Here is a 25,111-nt window from a genome sequence, read left to right on the forward strand (position 1 = left end):
TAGGTTTAAGAGTATAAATAATCTATATAATATTGGTGTGAATACACCATAGATCACTCTTAAAGGCAAAAAACTATGTTTGTAGTGTTAAAGGCCAACAAGCCTTGAAACGATAGTCTTCTCTTTTAGTGAAGCATTACTTATTCGAGGTACTGCAATACATGGCAACTCATTGTGAGGGAGGAGCACAATATGAGATACAGATAAAATGATGCTGTTTTACACTACAAACGTAGTTTTTTGCCCTTAAGAGTAATAGTGTATTCACACCAATATTATATAGATTTATTTGTGAATACAAGTAACTAATTTAATGATATTTACAAGTAAAGGTAAAAATCAATTAAAATAAGTGGGAGAATAAGCACGTATATAGTAATTATTAAAAAATGTATAATTTGTATAGGTTTACAGTTTTTAAAAACAAACATATCAGCCACATTGTCTCCCTCAGATAACATCTGGCTAAGTGTATTAAAAGTGCTAAAACGTTATTGGCATGTATAAATATAATTCAGACATTCAATAAAACCATTTCTGTGCCAATGCCAGTGAGAATACATTATAAGAATTCAGGGAAACTCATAGTTTTGGGGTGGGGTGAGGTGGGGATAGAGAAATTGGCACATAATTGACTGAGATAAATGGCATGGGAAAAATTCGATTGAACACCTTTTCTGAGAATGTGAAATTTAATTTTCAAGCTGTAATAGAAGCAAAATCTACCTGCTATTTAAGACTACATGGAAAAGCACTTTTAAGTAACTATAAAGGGTGCTTCAGGGTTGTCAAAAGCAATGAAATAAAAAAACTTAATTTTCCTATACAATAATACCAAGAATATGGTAAACAAAGTAAATGAATTTGAGCTTTTGATCAGGTCAACTAATGTTGATGAGCTGAACTTAATGAGACATGGTGCTACTCATATGAGGTGAAGAATTTCATTTCAGCAATTATGAATGTTCAGGTAAGATAGAAAGGGACAGATGCGCAGAGGAGTGATGTTTCTCATAAAAAAAAAAAATCCTGCCTGAAAACAGCAAGTCTATTACTTGAGTAAGATTAAAGATAAGATTGGAAGGGCACCTCCGTAGCCAGGTGGGCAGGAGCAGCAGTGCGTAGCACACGCATCTTGATTAGACCGGGGTTCGAGCCCATGACCACCAAATACGGAGGATGCGGAAAGGTCAGGGAATGACCACCGCATATCCTGGGAGCAATATGGCCTTAGTTGCTAATGCTCCTAAAAAAACCAAATAACAACAATAAGATTGAAGTGAAAGGACTACAGTAAAGGGAAGAAGATAGTGGGGATATGTTACCGTCCAGATGGCTCGAGGAGCTTGACAAAAATCACTTTAAGCAGACTGAATGGGCTAGTAAAAATTACTCGCATTATGGGTGATTTAACTCACCTCTTATACACTTAAATACATGAAATAGAAATATGCTATATGATAACTATCTTTTGAACAAACTCTATGACTGCTAATATTCTTAGATCTGGTTCTTACTAAAGAATATAACTATATCAAAAAAGGTACAGTGGAAACCAAAAAGAAATAATGATCACAATATCACAAAATTGGTTGTTTCTAATGAAACCTATGTAGCCAAAGATAAGGGTTAAAGGTGAAAGTTTCAGTATGAAGGGGGGGGGGGCACTGTTGTGCAATGAGATATTTCTTAAGTTTTAGAGGCTACTGTATTCTGTCAAATACAAATATACTATGGGAAATATTCAAGGGATTTACTCCTGGTGCCACAAACATATTAGCATTAGTAGAGATATACGATCCAAGAAAGCAAGCTTATATAGCATCAGCCAAAAAAATAAAAATAATAAAAACCGTCCTGTTTTACCCATTCATTCACTCCAAAAGTTTGTCTAGTTCAGCCTTGAATTTATTTAAGCTGTCAACTTCCACAATGACAGATAGAAGTTTTTTCCAGCAATCAACCACCCACTGGCTAAAGGCAAATTTCCACACATCTTTTCTACAACTGTCTTTCCTCAACTTGAATTTATGCCCCCTCAGGTGTGGAGTCTGAGCAAGAGGAAGAATCTCATCACCATTGGGCTGCTTCAAACTATTCAAGGCCTGATACACCTCAATCAGATGAACCTTGCAGGTACCTAGTCCCCAGACACTGCAATTTGCAGAACTTAAGTCTTTGTTCCACTCACCAATCTCGTTACCCTCTGTACTAGTTCCAGCAGCATTACATCCTTCCTAAAATGAGGCTTCCAGATCTGTATGCAGTACTCAAGGTGTGGCCTGACCATTGCCTTATACAAGGGGATAATCACCTCCTTATCCCTGCTAGCAAAGGTCCTGTATATCATTGACAAAACCCCATGAGTTACTTTTGCAGCCTGTCTGCACTATCAGAAAACTTCATATCTGACTGCACAATTATCCCCCCCCAGGTCTTTTTCATTCTCCACTTCCCTGAGTGTAGTATGTCATAGTTGGTATGTTACTCTGGGTTTACTGCTACCTATATGCAGTACTTTGCATTTGTCAATGTTAAACTTTAGTTGCCACCACTCAGTCCATCCGCTCAACTTTTGAGTGTCATCCCCCACTCAACAATCCTTTCATCCATTGTAGCAACTTGCCTTTAATGCTATACTGCTCCAATTAGTACAGCAGTCTTCCATGTGCAACAGTATCAAAAGCTTTCCTGAAATCCAAGTATATGATATCAAAATTATTTTTTGCATCCAGTTCCTTTGTGACCTCATCATAGTATCCAATAAATTGGTGAGGCAAGAATACATGAACTTCTGGTGTAAGCTGGGTCATTTAGAAAATGGGTTTCAGATATTGATAGACCCATCAGCACCAGAAGACACTGGAACTTTTGAGTGGGTGAGGAGGTCTATGGTGAGATGTTTGCAGTCTTGTATTCAGGGACATGGTGATCATTTCTTGTAAATGCAGATAGTTCCTGGAACATAAAAATGGCTCTAACTTTCATCAGAAACAAGGCAAAATCAGCCCTATGTTTACATGAACTTTTTAAATTGTTTTTAGGTCCAAAAATCCATCCCTGAAGTGGGTCCCATATGTTATGATACACCCTGTATATGTGTGTTACTGTAAAAGCCAAAAATAAGGACTTTTACTAAAGGAAATGGAATATAGTAAATATTCAATTAAAAATCTAAAAAGTGAATGAACCAGGAAATAATCCCTGCTTCCCTTTTATGCACAGGAAGGATACCTTCTTTTTCCTCAAAAGATTGTAGATAATAGTGTGAAAAAGGAAAGCAATGAAAATTTTCTGATTCATTCACTTTTATGATTTTTTTGTACAGTAGTGTGGGATAGGAGGTGTGTCCCTCTATACCTTTATATAAAAATGGGAAAAATGAATGAACCATTGATGTGGAACATTTTTTTATATTTTGGATTTTTAATACTTTGCTTTGGTAAAAGTCTAAAATTTGAACTTTTACCAAAGCAAATCCCAGAATTTAACGGATTTTAGACTTCTACAGTAGTATACAATGATAATCTTTCAGTATTGTATACTGTGTTTCTACAAATGTGCTTTTATTATAATAAAAAAATATTCTTTATTTATAGATGTGGTTATGTAGAAATTCCTGCAGAAATGTGTATTGATGTGGATAGTGAAGATGACTGGATTATTGCTGAGCAGAAAGTTAGAAAGTATGGATATAAGGGTGGGGCAGTTATCAGTGATTGAATGCTGAATGAAAGGTTGGTAAGTTTTTTTTCTTTTCCACTTTATGAAAACTTAAAACACAGGTATTAAAACCTATAGCACTTTTTTTTTGTTTGAGTGATCATTAGCAGATACTAACATGATAGTATATCAATATTTGCATTGTGATTCTACAGTGATTGTGACAGGGCATATTTTGTACAAAAATTAAATATAAAACAAAGAGAAAGTCCTTTCTGTAGGAGAGCCTTCCATCACACAGACAAGGCAGCAATTTCAAACAACAGATGTGACCAATCTGTTGTTTATAAAATCTTGCAACAGTCTGTGAATTAAATGATCACCCTTTGTATATTTATTAATGATACTGATGAAGGTATATCAGGCTTAATGTATAAGTTTGCAGATGATACAAAAAATTTACAGTAATCAGGGTAAGCTATTGCAACGAGATCTAGAAAATGGGCTGAGAAATGGCATTTGGAAGTTCACCATTGACAAATGCAAGGTACTTCATATGGGTAATCCCAGATTAACATACCGACTGTGTAGTACTACATTCAGCATAATACTAGAAAATTGAAAAGACCTGGGGGTAATTGGGCACTCAGATATGAAGTTCTCTGAATAGTGCAGACAGGCTGCCAGGTTTTGTCAATGATATATAGAAACTTTGCTGGCCATTATACAAAGTATGCCATTATACAAGGCAGTGGTAAGGCTGCATCTTGAGTACTGTGTACAGGTTCGGGGGGGGGCCTCATTTTAGGATGGATGTAGAGCTGCTGGAATGAGTAGAGAAGGGCAGTGAGATTGGTGAGTGGAACAAAGGGATGCTCTCACCAAGAAAGGCTTCAGTTCTGCAAATTGCTGGAGACTAGGCACCTGCAAGGTGATCTGATTGAAGTGTTTAAGGCCTTGAATGGATTGAGTAACCTCAATGTTGACGGTATGCTTCGTCTTGCTGAGACTACATGAGCGGGCATAAATTCAAATTTGAGGAAGGATGGTTGTGGGATAGATGTGTTGAAATTTTCCTTCAGCCAGAGGATGGGTGGATGGAACAAACTTCCATCTGTTTTTGTCAAAGTGGGTAGTTTGAATTAATTCAAGGAAGTAGGCAAATTTTTGGAGTGGATGGTGTGGAAATTTCTTGGCTTATGCTTTATAACCTTGTTTTCTTGCATCCTCATTACTAATACTAGAGAGGGATACTGACCTCCTCCTCTCTAGTTGCTAAATTCTAATAAATCATAAATGAATAAATATCACTTTATTTCCATGAGGGACAAAGTTACATGTACTACAAAATAGTCATCCATGGGGTAGCCTGCAAAGACATTTCCAGAGAGATTAATATCAAATTGACAGTCAGTTATTTCAAAGCATAGCTTTTAAACAATTTTAATTTAACATCAAAGAATTTACATTTTATATAAACAATTCCATTACATAATAAGCACAGAACTGTAGGATATACAATCAAAGACAATTTGACAATAAAGATTAACTGTAGGTGGTAGATGACTTTCATCAACCGGTGAAATACCACCACTTTGCTTATTGGAGGCTTGAAGTGGTGAAACCCATGTTTAGTCTCTAGAGCAAAGTTTCCGGCATCCCCCTCCCCCCCCCCCCATACTTCTCCTTCAACCCATGCACGGTACTAAGTACTATAGGTTTTGATACCTTTCGTGTTTGGGGTTCTCATAAAAAAAAAAAAAAAAAAAAAAAATGAAATTGTACAATGCAGGAGTGTTAATGTGATTTAAGGGTTGGTGTTGCTACACAGTAAGAACCATGTGTATGTATTGTTCCTGTATTTTTGGTCTAGGATCCTTTGTATCCTTTCTGCTGACTTTGTATCATGTTGAACTTCTTTTTCATAGCTCTGAAGAGGTATTTTCCAACCCTTAAAACACTGATTTCCACAGACTCCATTTGCAACTCCAGTCCACTCAGAAGAATACCATTTATGACCACCCTCTGTTCCTGTTCTCCACCCAATTAATAATCTACCCACCGATCTTTGCTGCTATCACACCCTGCTCTAATTTATATAATAACTTCTCATGAAGAGTTGTATCAAAAGCTTGATAAAATCCAGATAATAATGCATGGCTGTCAATTTTTGACTTTCAAAAAGCTGGAGATCAGGCATTTGAAAGCAGGAAGAAAACAGACACTTGAGTAACTACTGAGCTCCTAGATTTTTTACTCTATAGCAGCTACGTCTTGTCTCAGAGACTTGGTCTCACCCATTAGCAAGTTTTGATTTAAGATCATCATTCTATACAGCTTGAGCAGAGAAATGTATCATAGATGAATTGCCAGTGGTAACTCCCTCGAGAGAGTTGTGCTATCACGAGACATGTTAATTCTTGTTATTTTTAGTTAAAACAATGTCTAGACAAAAAATTTTCATTTGAAATTGTCAAAATATTATTATTAAATTACTGTTTATAACATGACAATACTTATACACTATCCTTTCAAAAGTAGACACATGTCAGTTTCACACAACATCATTGTCACTCACTTTAATAGTGTATCAGTGATTGAATGATGGGCTGCAGTGGGTATAGCCCCTCCTAAGTAGCAAAATGTCTTTATACAGAACTGAACCCCTCTTGATGCCTTAAACTTCTGGTTGATGTTTTTCAGTGATGTGTGACAAGATTGTTGTGCTACTCTTTCAAGCACCCTCTGGTCACATGGAGTATAGATGAGCTTTAATGCCCTTCCTGTGTATTGCTGGACAGCGAAGACACCATCACTTTTTCATATGATAATTTCCACCGGTGGGTTTGTTTTAGATGGGGTAGGCTGTCAACATTTGCATGAATGAACAAGTCAGCAATGCAACATATGACAAAAACACACTCTCATAATTACTCAGCTCTGTCTGGTTGCTGTAATAAGAACAACTAACTTGTGTGTCTCACATGCCTTCATTATATACTGGTCTGAGTCAGTTTTAAGGGAAATTTGAGTGAATTAAGAAAACAGATGTCTGGATACTTTTTGGAGTGTACTGTTTACTCAGTGAAGTGTCCTACAATTTAAATTTCCATATCAAACAATTAAAATGTTCTTTAATAAAAGTTCTAGAGTTTTTGATCAATCAACAGTTTTTGCTACCTTGCTACTGATTATCGTTATTTAACATTGGCTACTCTGATTTCAACTGACTTGAGTAAATAATACGATGGTCTTTGAGATAACAGAAGAGGAGAAAAAGCAGTATGTACTGGAACTTAAGAACAAATTTGAGCTTCTGCAGACTGTTCAGGACCAAGATATCGACGAGGAATATTACAACTTTCTGAAAGTGATAAAGCCCAAGAAACCTATAGGTAAAAAGAAATCCAAAGACAAAAAAATTAGTCAAGAAACACTTGTAATGATGAACCGAAGATGACAAATGAAGAGCAAGATAAACACTAACAAGGAGAAAATTGAGTATATTGAGTTATGCAAAGCCATTAGAAATAGACTCAAAGAGGACATAAGAAGATTTAACACAAGAAAAGTAGAACAAGCATTAAGGGAAAACAAAGGACTTAAATCATCAGCCATTGGCAGTAACACAGAAAGACAAATGATACTGAAACTGAAGGATAGCGATGGTGTACTTATAAATAGCAGAGAAGACATAATTCAAATAGCAGAAGTCTAGTATAGAGAACTATACAAGGAGCGAGGGAATGATGACAGCAGTGGGGAAGATGGATCGCAAATTAGCAACACATATGACATACCCGATATTCTTCCTGATGAGGTAGAACATGCGTTGAAGAAAATGAAGAATCAAAAAGCCCCAGGGGAAGATGAAGTTACTGTAGAGTTGTTAAAATTGGGAGGAAGAGACATAACACAAAAACTGGCAATGCTCTTCACAAAGTGCATTAGAAAAGGTGTGATGCCAAAGCAGTGGAAAAATGCAATCATAGTTTTGCTTCATAAGAAAGGAGATAAATCAGAAATTGGAAATTATAGACCAATTAGCTTGTTATCCCACACCTACAATTTGTTCACATTGTTCATTACTAACAGATTAAAAAGAATACTTGATGAGAATCAACCGAAAGAGCAAGCTGGCTTTAGGACAGGATTCTCAACTATGGATCACCTTCACGTAAGATCACAGCTAATGGAGAAAGCAAATGAATATAAAACACCATTATGCCTGGCATTTGTGGATTATGAAAAGGCATTTTACTCCATACAGCATTAGGCAATGTTTCGGGCACTGGAAAGACAAGGCATGGATACCCCATATATTATGATTTTGAAGAAAATATATGAGAACACTAGCTCCTTTATTAGACTAGCCAAAGACAGTAGCAAATTTAAAATTGAGAAAGGAGTTTGACAAGGAGACAATATCTGCAGAGTTATTTACTGCTGCCCTTGAGGAAGCTTTCAGAAGATTAGACTGGACTCAGAAAGGAGTCAATGTGAATGGAGAATACGATTTGCAGATGACATTGTGGTCATAAGCAATGATTCCAAAGAATTAGAGGAACATTTTAATCAGTTATGCAGAGTTAGTAAGGATTTTGGACTAAAGATGAATATGGCCAAAACAAAAGTAATGATGAACAAGTATGCCATAGAAAGGGATATAATGATTGAAGGACAGTAATTGAAAAGGTGGAGTCATATACATATCTGGGACAAGTTATCAGCTGTAATAATGATAAATGGCTGGAAGTCAAGAGAAGAATAAATTTTGAATGGATAGCATTCAGGAAATATAGTCACATACTGGGGAGCAATATCCCAATTTGTCTGAAATGTAAAATAATGAACCAATGTATACTGCCCACCATGACTTATCGAAGTGAAACTTGGGCACTCACGAAAAGAATGGAAGAGAAGCTGAGAACTACACAGTGAAGAATGGGAACTAATTATATTGGGAATCAGACTTAGTTAAGAAGAGAAACAGATGGATTAGGCAGCAAACTCAAATAAAAGACATTCTTATCAAAACTAAAGAACTAAAATGGTCTTGGGCAGGACAGAGAACTCGAAGACCTGATTACAGATGGACTAAGAAAATAACAGAATGGTACTCAAGAGGAGCTAGAAGAAAACCTGGAAGACAACAGCGGAGATGGATAGATGAAATTCATGAGTTTGTGGGTAGTAAATGGATGGCCATTGCTCAAAACAGAAGGAACTGGAAAGTTGCTGGAGAGGCCTTCATCCTGCAGTGGATCGAAAATTACTGATGATGATGATGAGCAGAAGCAGTATGACTTTGTGAATAAATTTAGTAAATTGAAAACTTAGTTTGGTGGCCAGCTGACTTTCTATCATGAATGAATTCCAAATCAAAGCTTGTTTCTTTATAGCAGTCAAGTCTGCTAGCCCTGAATTCATAGATAGAATTCAGAGCTAGCAAGTTTCCCATCTGGATTATCAGAAGTGTTAAGTTAAATATTACTTAATTTTAACTTAAATATAATCATATTTGGAGAAATAATTTGTCAGTGAATAACACTGTTCGGAGAACAAGTTTTTTTTTTTTTTTAACCAAATTAAAGCAAATTGATTTTGAAACCAAAAAAAAAAAAAAAAAATGCAGAGTTTCCAGTATTTCTCAATATCATTGAAGGTAAAGAAATAGATATATTGCAGACCAGTTCTCTCAGTTTCAATGTGGGAAGCTCTCAGATGCTATTATGAAAGAAGAAAAAATCAATGCAGGACTCCTTGGTCCGTTCCTTGACCAGGAAACTGACCAAGCTTCCTTGGTCAAGAAACTGATCAATGAAGCATGAAATCTAACAGGTTATTCCAAGTAATTGTTGGAATTTTAATAATTCCTCATAGCAATGCTGAATATCAAAGAATATTCAATTGATAAAGAAAAAAAAAAGAATATTCAGAGCTCTCTCTCTCTCTCTCTCTCTCTCTCTCTCTCTCTCTCTCTCTCTCTCTCTCTCTCTCTCTCTGTGGCTTGTTGCCAAATCATATACAGACGGAGAATTGGCGCCTCCGTAGCCAGGTGGGCAGGAGCAGCAGTGCATAGCACACCCTTCTTGATTAGACCGGGGTTTGAGCCCGTGACCATCAAATACGGAGGATGTGTGAAAGTCAGCATCCTCCGTATTTGGTGGTCACGAAATACGGAGGATGCGGAAAGATCAGGGAATGACCACCGCATATCCCCGGAGCAATATGGCCTTATTTGCTAATGCTCCTAAAAACCAAATAACAACAACAGTCGGAATTGACTGGATATGATTTATAACGAAATCGCTTGTTCCCTTGAAAAAATTCGTTAAACAGAAATTTCTTTATAAAGAAATATGACCCTTTCAACAGAAAAATACTGTACATTCAGAAATATAGTATAGGATGGGAAATAAATTTTCTAACATTTTAAAACAATTAATTTATTAATACATGCATATTAAGATATGACTACTTACATGATGCACACAGTGTATTAATACACTTTTAAGAGTTATTTCGTAAAATATTTGGTTCTTTTTTGTTGTGCAATGGATTTAACTACCATCGTTCATAAAAATGTTCACATTTGTTTAAACACTTAAATATATTTTATGATACATTTTATTCCCACTGAAGGCCTCGATGCAAAGTTTCAAATGTTGCCAACATTTCATGTTTGGAAGATTTAATATTGCCCTCGTTTTCATCCAACTCATTGTTGATATTGTTGCTAGTTCTTTGAACAAAATGTTTGGAGCCACTCGAATTCAGCTACTATGACATCATTATCAACTCCTAAAAATTCATCAAGAACAATTTCTTCACTGCATAAACCTCGCTCGGAACTCTTCCCAAGATTACTCAATGTCTTGTAGTAGTTCATCGCCCTCAATTAGCACTTTAGCAAAACCTACTTTTGCAAAACAATTCTTAATTGTTGTTTAATCACACCTTAATTCCACACTTTCGCCAACTCTGATATGCACATCCGCAAATCTATAGGTTGGTTGGTTTATATTCTCAGTATAATTTTTTTTTTTTCAGTATGCACCTTCGGTAGTGTATTTTGAAATCCTTGGTCCATTGGCTGCAGTTTAGAAGAGGTATTTGGAGAGAAGGAAACAAGCTTCACACTTGTAAGTTTTGAAATTACCGAGTGAAGGTGGGCAGGGCAGTTGTCGACAATCAGTGTGATTTTTCTGTTTTCTTTTGTCCTTTCTATCAAAATTTAAAATCCAAAAAATTTCACTTGTCATCCAAGATTTTTTGTTGTAGTCCAACTCTAATGACTTTACTCCTTTGAAACATCGGAGTTGTTTACTTTTGCCTATTACCAGCCATATTTGCACCAACCAAGACTGTAATTCTCTCCTTAGTATTTTTACCACCTAAACATTTTTACCTTTAAAAGTGAGTGTCTTGCTCAGAAAACATTTGAAAAAATAGATGTTTCATTAATGTTGAATATATCTTTTGGCTCGTAGTCCTTCATAATTTTTTTCAAAACTGTTTCTTTCCAATGGGTATAGTCTTCTTCAATTGCAACTCTGTTTTCAGCAGAAATAATTTTTTTGAGTAAGGCATGGTGCTCTTTAAATTTCTCCATTCCAACCAGAACTGGCTTGGAATTTTTTATGCCCCAGAAAAGCTGCATACACCTTAGACTTTTCTTTTATCAATGGCCCTGATATCAGCATGTTTTGGTCTCAGTTCAACTTCATCCACTTAAAAACTGCTTCATCTGCATCTTCATAAAGGCATAATTTCGCACACTTCTGACTGGGTCCTATTTCCTCAAACAGTTTGGAAATCGAAACACAGTTTTTCAGAATGGTTAGCACACTACTGGCAGGAATACTAGGTTTTACTTCTTTTAACCATTCCTGACCCACTGCTGGGCAAAGGCCTCTCCCAAAACCTTCCATCTTTTTGTATCCCATGCTGTGGTTGGCCAGTTTCCTACTGCAGGGTTTTACAGGCACCACTAAATTGTAGAATGTTTTAGCTTTTAATTTGTGGAATTAATCCCTTTAGCTCTTAAAAGCTGAAGGGATTAATTCTTAATTCTTTTAGCTCTTAATTCATGCTTTCAACAGCATCAGCTCTATTGCTTAAAGGCCAGAGGTGCGAACAATGTGTACCCAGGTCTCTCTAAATAAGTTCATTATATGGAAATTTTCTTCTTTATACAGAAACTATTTTCAATGTAGTGACCAAAGAGAAATCAAAAAAGTTTGCTATATAGAAAAATTTGCTCTTTGGAAGTTCGTTAAAGAGAGATCCAACTGCATATATACAGTATAATCGAAAGTTATTCTCATAAGTAATCACACTTATTTTCAGTTGAGAAAACTATATGAAAGAAAATCAACTGTGAAAATGGACTTTTGATACACTCCATTATTTCTATAGAAAAGACTAAACATGAAAATCTCACATAATTGACTGCCACACTATGTAGATTTATACAAAAAAAATTAGTTTCACAGGTCACCACCAGGTTGAGATTTATACAAAAAAAATTAGTTTCACAGGTCACCACCAGGGGCACATAAACATGGTTGACCGCATCCAAATGAGTTATGCAATATAAAGATTAGGTGCTCATGACTTTTTTGAACAGCATGCTGTGGATCACAATAATGCATCATTGAAACTGCTTTATTAGAATAACAGCAGTGCATCCATAACATTAAAAGAATCTTGTCTTGTCAGTGAAGTGGTTTGGATGAAGCCAAATTTGGATGAAATATTTCAAATGTCGTTAGAACAAGTTTTGAAGGTACAAGTTAGCTAAGTGTTAAGATGTGGTGGACTTTGAAAAGTATTCCTCATTATGAGGTGGGGAATTATCACTATAGTAATAGAAGAGGAGGCATTAATGAACGTACATTTATGTATTCATCAGTGTCTCGTCTTCTATTTTAATTTCTATGGTTCATTAACCAGCAGTGCATATTCTGTTGGTTTAATTTTGGCTCATCTCATACCATATTCCAAAAGGTAGTGCAACAGATTCTATGCTGTTATTCATATAAGTGTGGCTATGTTCTGTTTAACAAGACCTTTGTGGTCAAGACATTTGTTTGACACTTCCACTGCAGCTATTCACACAAATAGAAGTTGGCAACAGGCGGCCACAAAAGTTGCATGAGCATAGGTAGCCCATTTCAACGGAGTTGTTAATATCCAGAACTTCAGAATTTTGGCAAAGACTCACTTGATTTATAAAATTTCACTACACTCACTTAAAATGTAGATTTACTATTTATAACACAGTTTATTATTGGTCCATTTTTTTAAGAATGACTCTTCCAACAAATCTATAGATTGTTGTGCAAATTCCACTGGTTTTGAATAATTCTGCCATTCCAGCACAGGATGAGTGTCAGGATGGCTACTTTTATGCAAAATGGTGCTTCTCTACATATTGTCTCATTTTGCATATATGCTTTGGATAAGTTTCATTCATGACTGGATTATTAGTTGAATTTCCTGTTAAATGCCAAAAGAGAGGAGTCTAATTTTGTAATAATTTTAATTTTAATTCTAATTTTCTAATAAACACATTTGGATGCTTGCATAAATTTTGATATAGCATGGTATTGTGGAAAGAGTAATCTGATAATTGCTAATGTTGCTAAAAAATGTAGAAGTGTTTGTGCATTTTTTTGTATGATATTGATATCAGAGATTTTAAGTAGATAATTAATTTATTTTGTGGTTTTCTTACAGCTGAAGGCATGGGTAACCATAAATGAGGCAATAGGTCACCAAGCTAGCCCAAAAACCAAAATTTGGGCTGCAGTCAAAAAAGATTAAGAGCCAATGCTGAATTATGTAATGATCAACTAGCAAGCATCCAGTTGTAATGCATTATAGCCAAAGTAGCTTATGTGCCATCAAACCCCCATAACAATCAGTTGTAATAAAAACAGGGATCAGCATTTTAGGTATTTTGGAGTGGGGACCAGGATTCAGCATGCTGTTGAATTTCTATTTTCAAGGTAGAGAATTGCAGGAATAAAAAGTAGATCAGAAGACAAAATCAGTAGTTTGGCCAAAGTTAATATCTGCGACGTCAAGGTATGCATAATATTCACACATCGATATATAGTTCAGTCTTGGTATGCAGCAACAAGGCTTGGCCATGTGCACCATATATGTCAATCACAGAGCTTAGTAGAGAAAGACCAGGGGCTCACATCTGGTGAGTATGGGCTTGGCACACCCAGGGTCCTGAGCTGTATATCATCATTCTTCCCTTTCTTGGTGATTCCTTTCTACTTCTCTTTCTCTCTCAGGGTAATAGGGAAAATTTTTTTTTTTTTGCATCATAAGCCTCAGGCTTCCTTGCACCATATGGCTAATAATAATAATGATTTGTTATTATTTTGGTGCTTTAAGTTTATTGCTATTAAAATTTAAATTTTAACTGATATTGAATTAAAGTTTAATTTTAAATTAAAACAGTGACAGGGTCCTTTTATTGTTTTGACAATGGTCATGCTTAAGGGGAAAAAAAAAAAAAACTGATAAAGCCACTGAGGAAGCAGTATTATTGAAGAATTTTGGTTGGTTAGTCAGTGGTCCAGCCACTTCTATTCTTTGAACACTAGGAGGAGTTTCGAAATATGGGCTGGCTAAAATATGTGTGGTCTGGAATTATTTTCGCAATCTTCCCCATGTTGTTCAGCTCTTAACTCAAAAAAAGTGACTACTTGAAACATGATATTCAAAAATTATATACATTTTTGAGTTTGCATGAATTAGTATAAAACACCATAGTAAAACATTTTGAAAACTCTTCAGTAGTTTGAATGTTACTTATTTGTATGATTTTAATATGTGGTATTTCTTAACTTTTAAAACGTTGAATTCCTGGTTTTCTGGAGCATATCTCACAATACCAAACTTCCTTTCTACTTCTGTAGAAAGAAAGTACTATTTACTATTGCAACAGTAAGTAGTACAATCATTAAATGACACTAGTATACCAATTTTGAAACTTTTTTTTAAAAACTTCATCATTTTTACTAATTGACAAAATGAGTATGTGAATTGCCATTAGTGTTGCTATTTAAGGAATTCAGCTTTAAAAGTGATTTAATGAGTAAAATTAATTGGGTCTAATCTAACAACATTTTCTAAAGAAATTCTCTATTTTAACCTATTCCTATTCCACTGATTTTGTGGAATAGTACCTGCAATTTCCTTTACTATGGGAAACTACGTTACTATTTCCTCTATTGTAACATTAAGTATTACAGTATTATACAATTTTTGTAATATTTAACATTGCAGTCCTCATATTTCATCACAAAATAAGGAAGTAGTGCATAAACGTGATGTAAACTTCTTGAACTTGATAGCCTTTTTCTGAATGCTCTTAATTGAAACATTCCTACTAGCTGAACAAGTAACTTCTTTTGAAACTGCTTATGGGGAAGATTCTGTTGAGATGGACCTGCCACCTTTGTCAAGATGAAACTGTTTGCAATTGAGGCTTCTAAAAGCTAGAAAACAAGTTCCTCCACAATATGATAGTAAGCTACTGCAACAGGATCTAGAAAAGTTGGGCAGATGGGCTGAGAAGTGGCAACTGAAGTTTAACATTGACAAATGCAAAGTACTGCATATAGGTAGCAGTAACCCCAGAGAAACGTACCATCCCGACTGTGTGGTACTACACTCAGGATGGTAGAGAATGAAAAAGACTTTGGGTAATTGTGCAGCCAGACATGAAGTTTTCTGAGCAGTGCAGACAGGCTGCCAGAGTAGGTCATAGAGTCTTGTCAATGATATACAGGAATTTTGCTAGTAGGGAAAAGGAGGTGATTATCACTTTGTATAAGACAATGGTCAGGCCAAGCCTAGAGTACTGTGTACAGGTCTGAAGTCCTCATTTTAGGAAGGATGTAGTTTCTAGAATGAGACAGAGAAGGGCAACAAGATTGGTTAGAGGAACAAAGGGGTCCTCTCACCAAGAAAGGCTTAAGTTCTGCAAATTGTAATGTCTGGAGACTAGGCATCTGTGAGGTGATCTGATTGGGGTGTATAAAGCCTTGAATGGGTTGAGCAGGCTCAATACTAATGAGATTCTTCCTCTTGCTCAGATTATAAACCTGAGGGGGCATAAATTCAAATTGGAGAAAGACAGTTGTAGAATAGATGTGCGGAAATTTGCCTTTAGCTAGTGGGTAGTTGATTGCTGGAACAAACTTCTATTTATTGTGGAAGTTGTTAGCTTAAATAAATTGAAGGACAAACTGTTAGAGTGAATGGATGTGTGAAATGGAATTTTGTTTTTTTTTTTTTGGCTTGCTTTCTTGCATCATATGCCTTTGCTGATTTAGCATTAGCATTAGCATTAGTAGAGGCATTTGATGCAAGAAAGCAAGCTTATGCAGCATCAGCCAAAAAAAAAAAAAAAAAAAGTAACATAAATAAATCAAAATAACCACTTCCACTTCACCCCTCTGTTCGTTCGAAATACCTGTCCAGCTGAGCCTTAAACTTATTTAGGCTATCAACTTCCACGACAAGGGATGGAAGTCTGTTCCACCCACCAACCACCCGCTGGCTAAAGGCAAATTTCCGCACATCTATCCTACATCTGTCTTTCCTCAATTTGAATTTATGCCCTCTCAGGTGATTTTTCTGAGCTAGAGGAAGAATCCCATCAGCATTGAGCATGCTCAAACCATTCAAGGCTTTGTACACCTCTATCAGATCACCCCGCTGGTGCCTAGTTTCCAGACACTGTAATTTGCAAAACTTAAGCCTTTCTTCGTAAGAGAACCCCTTTGTCCCATTCACCAATCTAGTTGCCCTTCTCTGTACTCGTTCCAGCAACTCTACATCCTTCCTGAAATGAGGCCTCCAGACCTGTATACAGTACTCTAGGTGTGGCCTGACCATTGCCTTATACAAGGGAATAATCACCTCCTTATCCCTGCTAGAAAAATTCCTATATATCATTGACAATACACCATGAGCTACTCTTGCAGCTCGTCTGCACTGCTCAGAGAACTTCATATCTGCCTGCACCACCACCCCCAGGTCCCTTTCATTCTCTACCACTGTCAGTGTAGTACCACAGAGTTGATACGTTGCTCTGGGGTTGCTGTTTCCCATATGTAGTACTTTACATTTGTCAATGTTAAACTTCATTTGCCACCTCGAAGCCCATCTGCTCAACCTTTCCAAATCCTGTTGCAGCAGCATAGTGTCAGTAGTGTCCTTGACAACCCTGCCAACCTTCGTATCGTCTGCAAACTTGGACATTAAGCCTGATATACCATCATCAATATCATTTATAAATACAGAAAACAATAAAGGCCCCAATACTGAACCCTGAGGGACTCCACTAATAACATTAGTCCACGATGAGCAGTGTCCATTGATTACCACTCTCTGTCTTCTCCCCCTCAACCACCCCTTTATCCATAGCAGCAACTTGCCTCCAATGCCACACTGCTCCAATTTGTGCAGCAGTCTTCCATGTGCAACAGTATCAAAAGCCTTTCTAAGATCCAAGTATATAATATCAAAGTTATTCCCTGCATCCAGTTCTTTTGTGACTGCATCATAGTATCCAATCAAATTGGTCAGGCAAGACTTCCCCTTAACAAAACCATGCTGTGTCCTAGCTATAACTGAAGTCTTGTCTAGATGATCCTGCAGTGCTTCTTTCACCAGTGCCTCCATTAATTTTCCGGGAACAGAAGTTAAACTCACAGGTCTATAATTACTTGTGTCAGCCTTTGATCCCCCTTTGTGAATTGGGGTCACATTTGCACATCTCCAGTCAATGGGTACCTCCCCTGAGTCCAAGGAAGCTCTCATAATTATGGCTAAGGGTTTGCTTACCTCCTTTGCTGCCTCCTTTAATATAACTGGATAGATCCCATCCACCCCAGGTGCCTTTCTTGTGTTTATCTTCAACAATTTCTCCTCCACTTTGCTCTCAGTTATTACAAGATTCTCTAGCTTACTGCTAGAGTTGAATACACACCTCTGGCATTCCCCTCGCTGAATAACTCCTCATGTGTGAATGTCGATGCAAAATATTCATTTAGTTTGTTAGCTACCCGAGCAGGGTCATCAACAGTTGACCCATCGATCTCAAGTGGACCAATCTGATTCATCCCCTTCCGTCTAGAGTTTACATAAGTAAAGAACTCTTTGCTGTTTTTCTTCGCATCCCTTGCCAAGGATCTCTCGTAATCTGCCTTCGCCTGCCTAACCTCCTTTGTAACTTGGTTACAGATCAACTTGTATCTATCATAGGCGTCCGTGTCACGTGTTAATTTGTATGTATCCCATGGATTTTTCTTCTCTGCCATATGCCTCATTAGTTTATCTGACAACCATTTAGGCCTAAACCTTGAACAATATTTCTTAGTTGGTATGTAAAGCCTAGTAGCTTCCACGATAAGTTCTTTGAATGCTTCCCATTTTGAATTTGCTGTTGGCAATATCATCAGTTGATCCCACTGTATAGAATTTAAATACTGTCTCAGTCCATTGTAGTCGCCTTTACAAAAGCAATACCCCTTCCCTTTACCCCTAATGGTAGTTACCTCTTTGAGTAACTCCCACTTCAGCACACTGTGATCACTGCCACCAAGTGGTTCATTTATCTGCAGATTCTTAATGCATGTAGAATCACTACTGATAATCAAATCAAGAGTATTACTCCCTCTATTTGCCTCCCGAACATGCTGATGTAGAAAACAATCATCCAATAAATCCACAAAAGCCTTGCTACTGTGTGAGTGACCAGCCCCCAAATTCCAGTCAATATCTGGGAAATTAAAATCCCCCATTATAAGACTCTCTGATTTACTGGCCCACTCTATTTCTCCGAACAGTTTCTTATTATACTCATCAGAGTCATTAGGCCTATAGCACACTCCTACTCTCAATTTTGATCTCCCAATGCTTATGTCACACCAAACTGGCTCGACACTGCACTGTCCAGCGATGTCCACTGGCTTCACTTCCTTGGATTTTATGTGTTTTTTAACTAATAGCATAACCCCTCCTCCCTTCCTATCCTGTCTATCCTTTCTGTAGACATTGTACTCCCCAAATTCCAGTTCTGCATTTCTTATATCTGTGTGACACCACATCTCTGAAATCCCCACAATATCTGCCTTTGATGTTTTGAGCAATACCTCAAATTCATCAAATTTATTTACTAAACTCCTAGCATTGGTGTACACACAAGTATACATGCACCTGTTCTTTTTCTTAGCTACCCTAACACAACCCATGTGTTTACTTGTACCCCAATGATTCCCAGCAGTCTCTGAAATATCCTGCATCTTATTTTCCAGGCTGCGGCTCATTCCAATAGAAGCAGTGCAAGAATCACTTTCACCTCTGCCAGTGGCTACTGTTAATCTATTAGTCCTTGTATCCCCCCAATCTAGCAGTTTTCCGACCCACCTAACATTGCCTCGATAGCATCAGCAAACATTCTTGCACCCTTTCTATTTAAGTGTATCCCATCCCTGTAGAAGCAGTCTCTCCTGTTAACAAGTACAGACCAGGCTGAAAAAAATTCTACCCCTTGAGCCCTGCACAATCTTTCCAGGGCCGAATTGATTGACAGGGCTCTCATCATATACTCCCTCCTATCGTGTCTGGGCAGAATTGCAGACACTTTCAATTTCAACCCTAATTCACGGCTTTTTTTCATCAGTGACCTGTACTTGTCAAGTAATTCTGCCGGTCTCCTACTCTTAATGTCATTAGTGCCAACGTGTACAACTATATCACCTTTTGTGCCCTTAAAAGATGATATCCGCTCTACAACGTCATCAACTTTTGCCCCTGGAAGAGAGTAAATAACTAGCACAGTAATGGTCAGTTCTAACTTTTCCCCCTTTACTTGTCCTGTTGTTATTTCAGTTTTGATATTACAGAAAGCATAAGTATGGTTCTTTTGTCTTTCTATACAAAGGGTACTAGGAAAGTTTTGCAATATGACGCAACAATGAATCACAGGAAGTTGCTTGTTGCTGCATGTTGAGACATGTTCATACGTGCATAGTAGCCGCCGCGCCAAGTCGATGGACTCAGTTATTCATTAGTAGTGAGAGTGTAAAGTGCTTGCGATGGCATCATGGTCACGAAATGAGATAAGGACAGTTTTGCGGTATAATTTCGTGCGTGGTTTAACCATAGACCAGTGCTTAGAAGAAATGACTCTTGCACTAGATGATGATTGTCCACATCGTACAACGATATTCAGGTGGTATAGAGAATTCCAAAGGGGAAATTTCACTCTGGAGGATTCTGAGAGGCCGGGAAGGCCACGAACGTCAGTTACGGAGGAAAACGTTACTGCTGTGAGGAAAATGCTTGACGAAAACAGGCGAGTGACCTACCAACAGATAGAGGATACTTTGGGCCTAAATGCACCAGCAATTCGTTCGATTCTGCAAGATCATTTGCACGTGAAGAAACTTTGTTCTCTCTGGGTGCCGCATCAACTGACTGAAGAGCAGATGACACGACGTGTGACTTGGTGCCGGGAGATGTTAAAAAAGTTTGATAAGGGACAATCTCGGTATGTGAACAACATCGTGACAGGTGACGAGACTTGGCTGTACTATTACGATCTGCCGACCAAGGCTCAAAACAAAGTTTGGGTCTTTGATAATGACGACACACCCGTAATTGTCAGAAAATCCCGATCTGTAAAGAAGAAAATGATAGCTGTATTTTTCAAATTGAGTGGAATTGTGGAACGTGTCGTTTTGGACACGCAGAAGACAGTCACAGCTAAGTGGTATACTGAACAATGCCTGCCTAAAGTCATTGGATCTATGAAGAACCTGCGGCCAAAGTCAAGAATGGACACCTGGTACCACCATCACAATAATGCTCCAGCTCACCGTGCCAAAGCCTGCACCGAATATTTGACCACGACAGGACTGAAACTTCTCGAGCACCCTCCCTACAGTCCAGACCTTGCTCCCTGCGACTTTGCACTGTTCCCGCATGTGAAAATGAAGCTAAAAGGGAGGCGGTTTTCCAGTGATGAGGACCTTCTACGGGCTTGGGACAACGAGTGTGCTTTACTCCCTAGTGAAACTTGGCAGAACTGGTTTAAAGATTGGTTTCGGAGGATGGAGAGGTGTATTGAATGTAGAGGAAATTGCTTTGAAAAAATTAAATAAACAAACAAAGCTGTATTGCAAAACTTTCCTAGTACCCTTTGTACTTTATCCTCTTTTCAAAACCCAACAGTCTTGAACTTTTCAACTATGATGATTCCCATAACAGTTTCATATTTTTAATAATAGTTCCTTTTTGGGCCAGAACAGGCAAAAAAAAAAATTTTTTTTTTTTCCCCAAAATTAGAAGGGCTTCCTTAAAAACAGGAGGAAAACAGATTTTTCTGAAAAAGCAAGTTTTTTCCAAGTCCACACTGTACTAGAAATTAAATTTCACTGGTAAAATACAGGGATAGGATATTTTACTAGTATAATTTGTTATATTTCAATCTTCTTTGTGCACTTGTCAGATCCATAGTCAAGGGCCACTATATATCAGCTCTTCCTTCTTTCGTAATAACATCTGGTAGGTTCTCACACTGAAACTAGCAGAACTGTGCTGCAAAACATTTATTACTTCTTAAGTTTCTTTATCAACACTAAGTACAGCCACTTGTCCACAAAAGTTTTCAAATTTGAAAATAATGCACTACTAAGTGATGAAATTTGTGCTACCTCATCATTTATAAGAACATAATTTTTCAGTGAGAAATCCATCTGGTTTAGTCTGGTAACATTTGGAAATGATGAGAGACTTCCAAATGGAAATGGACAGATTTCCAAATTTGAAACTGTTTGGAAATTTAGAAATTTTCAAATGATGGTGATTATTTCCGAAATGGAAGTGGAACATTTGAAAACTGTAAGTAAAATAAATTTGCACATAACATTCTTCAACATATCTAGGAGTAATGACCTCAAGTACATGAATGTGAGGTACATTGGATTGAAGAGCTGTGTTTGGATTTTCAAACATACAATGTTTAAAAGAAACAAGCAAATTGCTTTATTCAAACCAGAAGACAGAGAGAAACATAAGCAGACTTTCTTCATGAGTGAGAAAAACATTGGTAAACTTAACTTGCTCAGCATGTTTAGGATTACTTTTACCAGAAGTTTGCAATTCAGTTCAATTTTCTGAATTCTCAATTTGTGTCCTCTTTCCAAACTTTTGTATCATGAACTGGAATTGAACAAAAGTCAAAGTAACTCACTAGTGATTGCTTGATGTACTTTTCAATTTGGTAACTGAAAGGTGCTCATTGCTTTCTTTACCACTTCTAAGTTCTTTAAAGACTTGTCAAAGGTTACTACTGTTCTACCATTCTAGTTACACATTTAACTAGAGATGGCTAACATGTGCAACCATGCTTAAAACTTTTTTTTTTTTACTTCAACAGCATGCACTAGTTGAAATTGCTTAAATCTGTCTGTCTTTCCCTTAAGTACAGCAGACTCTCGATTAACCGGGACACTTCAAGACTCCAAATTAAAAAAAAAAAATCAACCAGAAATCAAAAAATTCAAGTAATAACTAGAATAGGTATAAACAGATATTTTGCAAGTCGTAAATAAGCGACAAGCGGTATTCATCATTGGGAGTCATCATTGGGAGATTAGTTTACCTATTATCTTGCAACCCCCGTTGTCTTCACACCCTCTGCTCAAAAAAAAGAAAAAAAAAAAGAGACCAAATGTTTAGTTTGTTTTAGTTTTTGTTTAAACCAAATGTTTAGTTTGTTTTAAATCTCTAAGGAACCATTATAATGTTGGTGACCAAACCATACGCAACATTGTAAAAAATAAAGGGAAGCTATTAGATTTAAGATCGACATCATAAAAAAAATATAGGAAAGCTATTAGACTTAAAATTGACATCGCAAAAAATAAAGGGAAGCATCGTATTGGACACGTGAGTAGTGCGTGGTAAGTTTTTTTGTTTTTTATCTATTGCCATATTTTTTACATAGGTTGCTGAACATTTTTCGATACAGTAAGTCCCCGACTTATGCAACTACAGATTTATTTTTTTCACTCGATTTTTTTTTTTTTTTTTTTAGGATTGTAAAATTTAAAACAAACAAAAATAATAAATAAATAAAATAAGCAATCGATAACGACAATCACGGCATGCACAAATTGCACAAGTGAGATACGGAGTAACAAGCAAAAAAAATAGGAAAGAAGAGAAGATTCTTACAATTTATGGGTTTTTTTTTTTATATGACTGAAGATTTCAGTGAAGGGGAACACATTTCACCATAATAACGTAAAAAGCCACACAATTCCAGCTATCGGTATTATCGCAAACTCAATAAGATCGAGTTTACTACCTGTTTATAAATTAGATGCACAAACAGAAAAGCCCAGTAACCCAGAAGGTGCAAATTGTTTAATCCTGTGAAGTTCTTTTCAGAAAATTTCATTTTGACCATTATCATGATGTGTTAGGTGGGTCGGAAAACTGCTAGCTTGGGGGGAGACAAAGACCAATAGATTGACAGTAGCCACTGGCAGAGGTGAAAGAGATTCTTGCACTGCTTCTATTAGAATGAGCAGAAGCCTGAAAAACAAGATGCATGGTATTTCAGAGACTGCTGGGAGCCATTGCGGTACAAGTAAACACATGGGTTGTGTTAGGGTAGCTAAGAATAGAAACAGGGGCAGGTATACTTGCGTGTACACCAATGCTAGGAGTTTAGTAAATAAATTTGATGAATTTGAGGTATTGCTCAAAACATCGAAGGCAGATATTGTTGGGATATCAGAGACGTGGTGTCACACAGATATAAGGGATGCAGAACTGCAATTTGGGGAGTACAACGTCTACAGAAAGGATAGACAGGATAGGAAGGGGGGGAGGGGTTATGCTATTAGTTAAGAAACACATAAAAACCAAGGAAGTGAAGCCAGTCGACATCGCTGGACAGTGCAGTGTGGAGTCAGTTTGGTGTGACATAAACATTGGGAGATCAAAATTGAGAGTAGGAGTGTGCTATAGGCCTAATGACTCTGATGAGTATAATAAGGAACTGTACAGGGAAATAGAGTGGGCCAGTAAATCAGAGTGTCTTATAATGGGAGATTTTAATTTCCCAGATATTGACTGGAATTTGGGGGCTTGGTTACTCACACACTAGCAGGGCTTTTGTGGATTTATTGGATGATTGTTTTCTACATCAGCATGTTCGGGAGGCAACTAGAGGGAGTAATACTCTTGATTTGATTATCAGCAGTGATTCTTCATGCATTAAGAATCTGCAGATAAATGAACCACTAGGTGGCAGTGATCACAGTGTGCTGAAGTGGGATTTACTCAAAGAGGTAACTACCATTAGGGGTAAAGGGAAGGATTATTGCTTTCGTAAAGGCGACTACGATGGACTGAGACAGTATTTAAATTCTATAGAGTGGGACCAACTGATGATGTTACCAAGAGCAAATTCAAAATGGGAAGCATTCAAAGAACTTATCTTGGAAGCTACTAGGCTTTACATACCAACTAAGAAATATTGTTCAAGGTTTAGGCCAAAATGGATGTCAGATGAACTAATGAGGCATATGGCAGAGAAGAAAAATGCATGGGATACATACAAATTAACACATGACACAGACGCCTATGATAGATACAAGTTGATATGCAACCAAGTTACAAAGGAGGTTAGGCAGGCGAAGGCAGATTACGAGAAATCCTTGGCAAGGGATGCAAAGAAAAACAGCAAAGAGTTCTTTACTTATGTAAACTCTAGAAGAAGGGGATGAATCAGATTGGTCCACTTGATATTGATGGGTCAACTGTTGATGATCCTGCTCAGGTAGCTAACAAACTAAATGAATATTTTGCATCGACATTCACACATGAGGAGTTATTCAGCGAGGGGAATGCCAGAGGTGTATTCAACTCTAGCAGTAAGCTACAGAAAAAAGTAAAGAAAAGTAAAGTGGAGGAGAAACTGTTGAAGATAAACACAAGAAAGGCACCCGGGGTGGATGGGATCTATCCAGTTATATTAAAGGAGGCAGCAAAGGAAGTAAGCAAACCCATAGCCATAATTATGAGAGCTTCCTTGGACTCAGGGGAGGTACCCATAGACTGGAAATGTGCAAATGTGACCCCAATTCACAAAGGAGGATCAAAGGCTGACACAAGTAATTATAGACCTGTGAGCTTAACTTCTGTTCCAGGAAAATTAATGGAGGCACTGGTTAAAGAAGCACTGCAGGATCATTTAGACAAGACTTCAGTTATAGCTCAGACACAGCATGGTTTTGTTAAGGGGAAGTCTTGCCTGACCAACTTGATTGGATACTATGATGCAGTCACAAAAGAACTGGATGCAGGGAATAACTTTGATATTATATACTTG

At 37.2% G+C, this 25,111-nt stretch overlaps 1 protein-coding gene across 3 annotated transcripts in view; it reads left to right on the forward strand.

Moving 5' to 3' along the window:
- Nucleotides 1–13,979, forward strand: part of Csas (CMP-sialic acid synthase) — a 176,595-nt gene extending 162,616 nt beyond the window's left edge. Inside the window, exons 5-6 of one of the 3 annotated variants that reach the window (XM_090387151.1) lie at nt 3,600–3,741; nt 13,408–13,979. In XM_090387151.1, the coding sequence (XP_090243277.1) occupies nt 3,600–3,723 (124 nt within the window). In that variant the 3' untranslated portion in view covers nt 3,724–3,741; nt 13,408–13,979. Of the gene's footprint in view, nt 1–3,599; nt 3,742–13,407 lie in introns of those variants that run through there. The other 2 variants (XM_090387150.1, XR_016547800.1) reach the window with 2 other exon arrangements.
- Nucleotides 13,980–25,111: the final 11,132 nt, after the last annotated feature.

Source organism: Mastigoproctus giganteus, chromosome 13, assembly GCF_048544385.1.
Source record: "Mastigoproctus giganteus isolate SK-2022 chromosome 13, ASM4854438v1, whole genome shotgun sequence".
NCBI classification, from domain to species: domain Eukaryota; kingdom Metazoa; phylum Arthropoda; class Arachnida; order Uropygi; family Thelyphonidae; genus Mastigoproctus; species Mastigoproctus giganteus.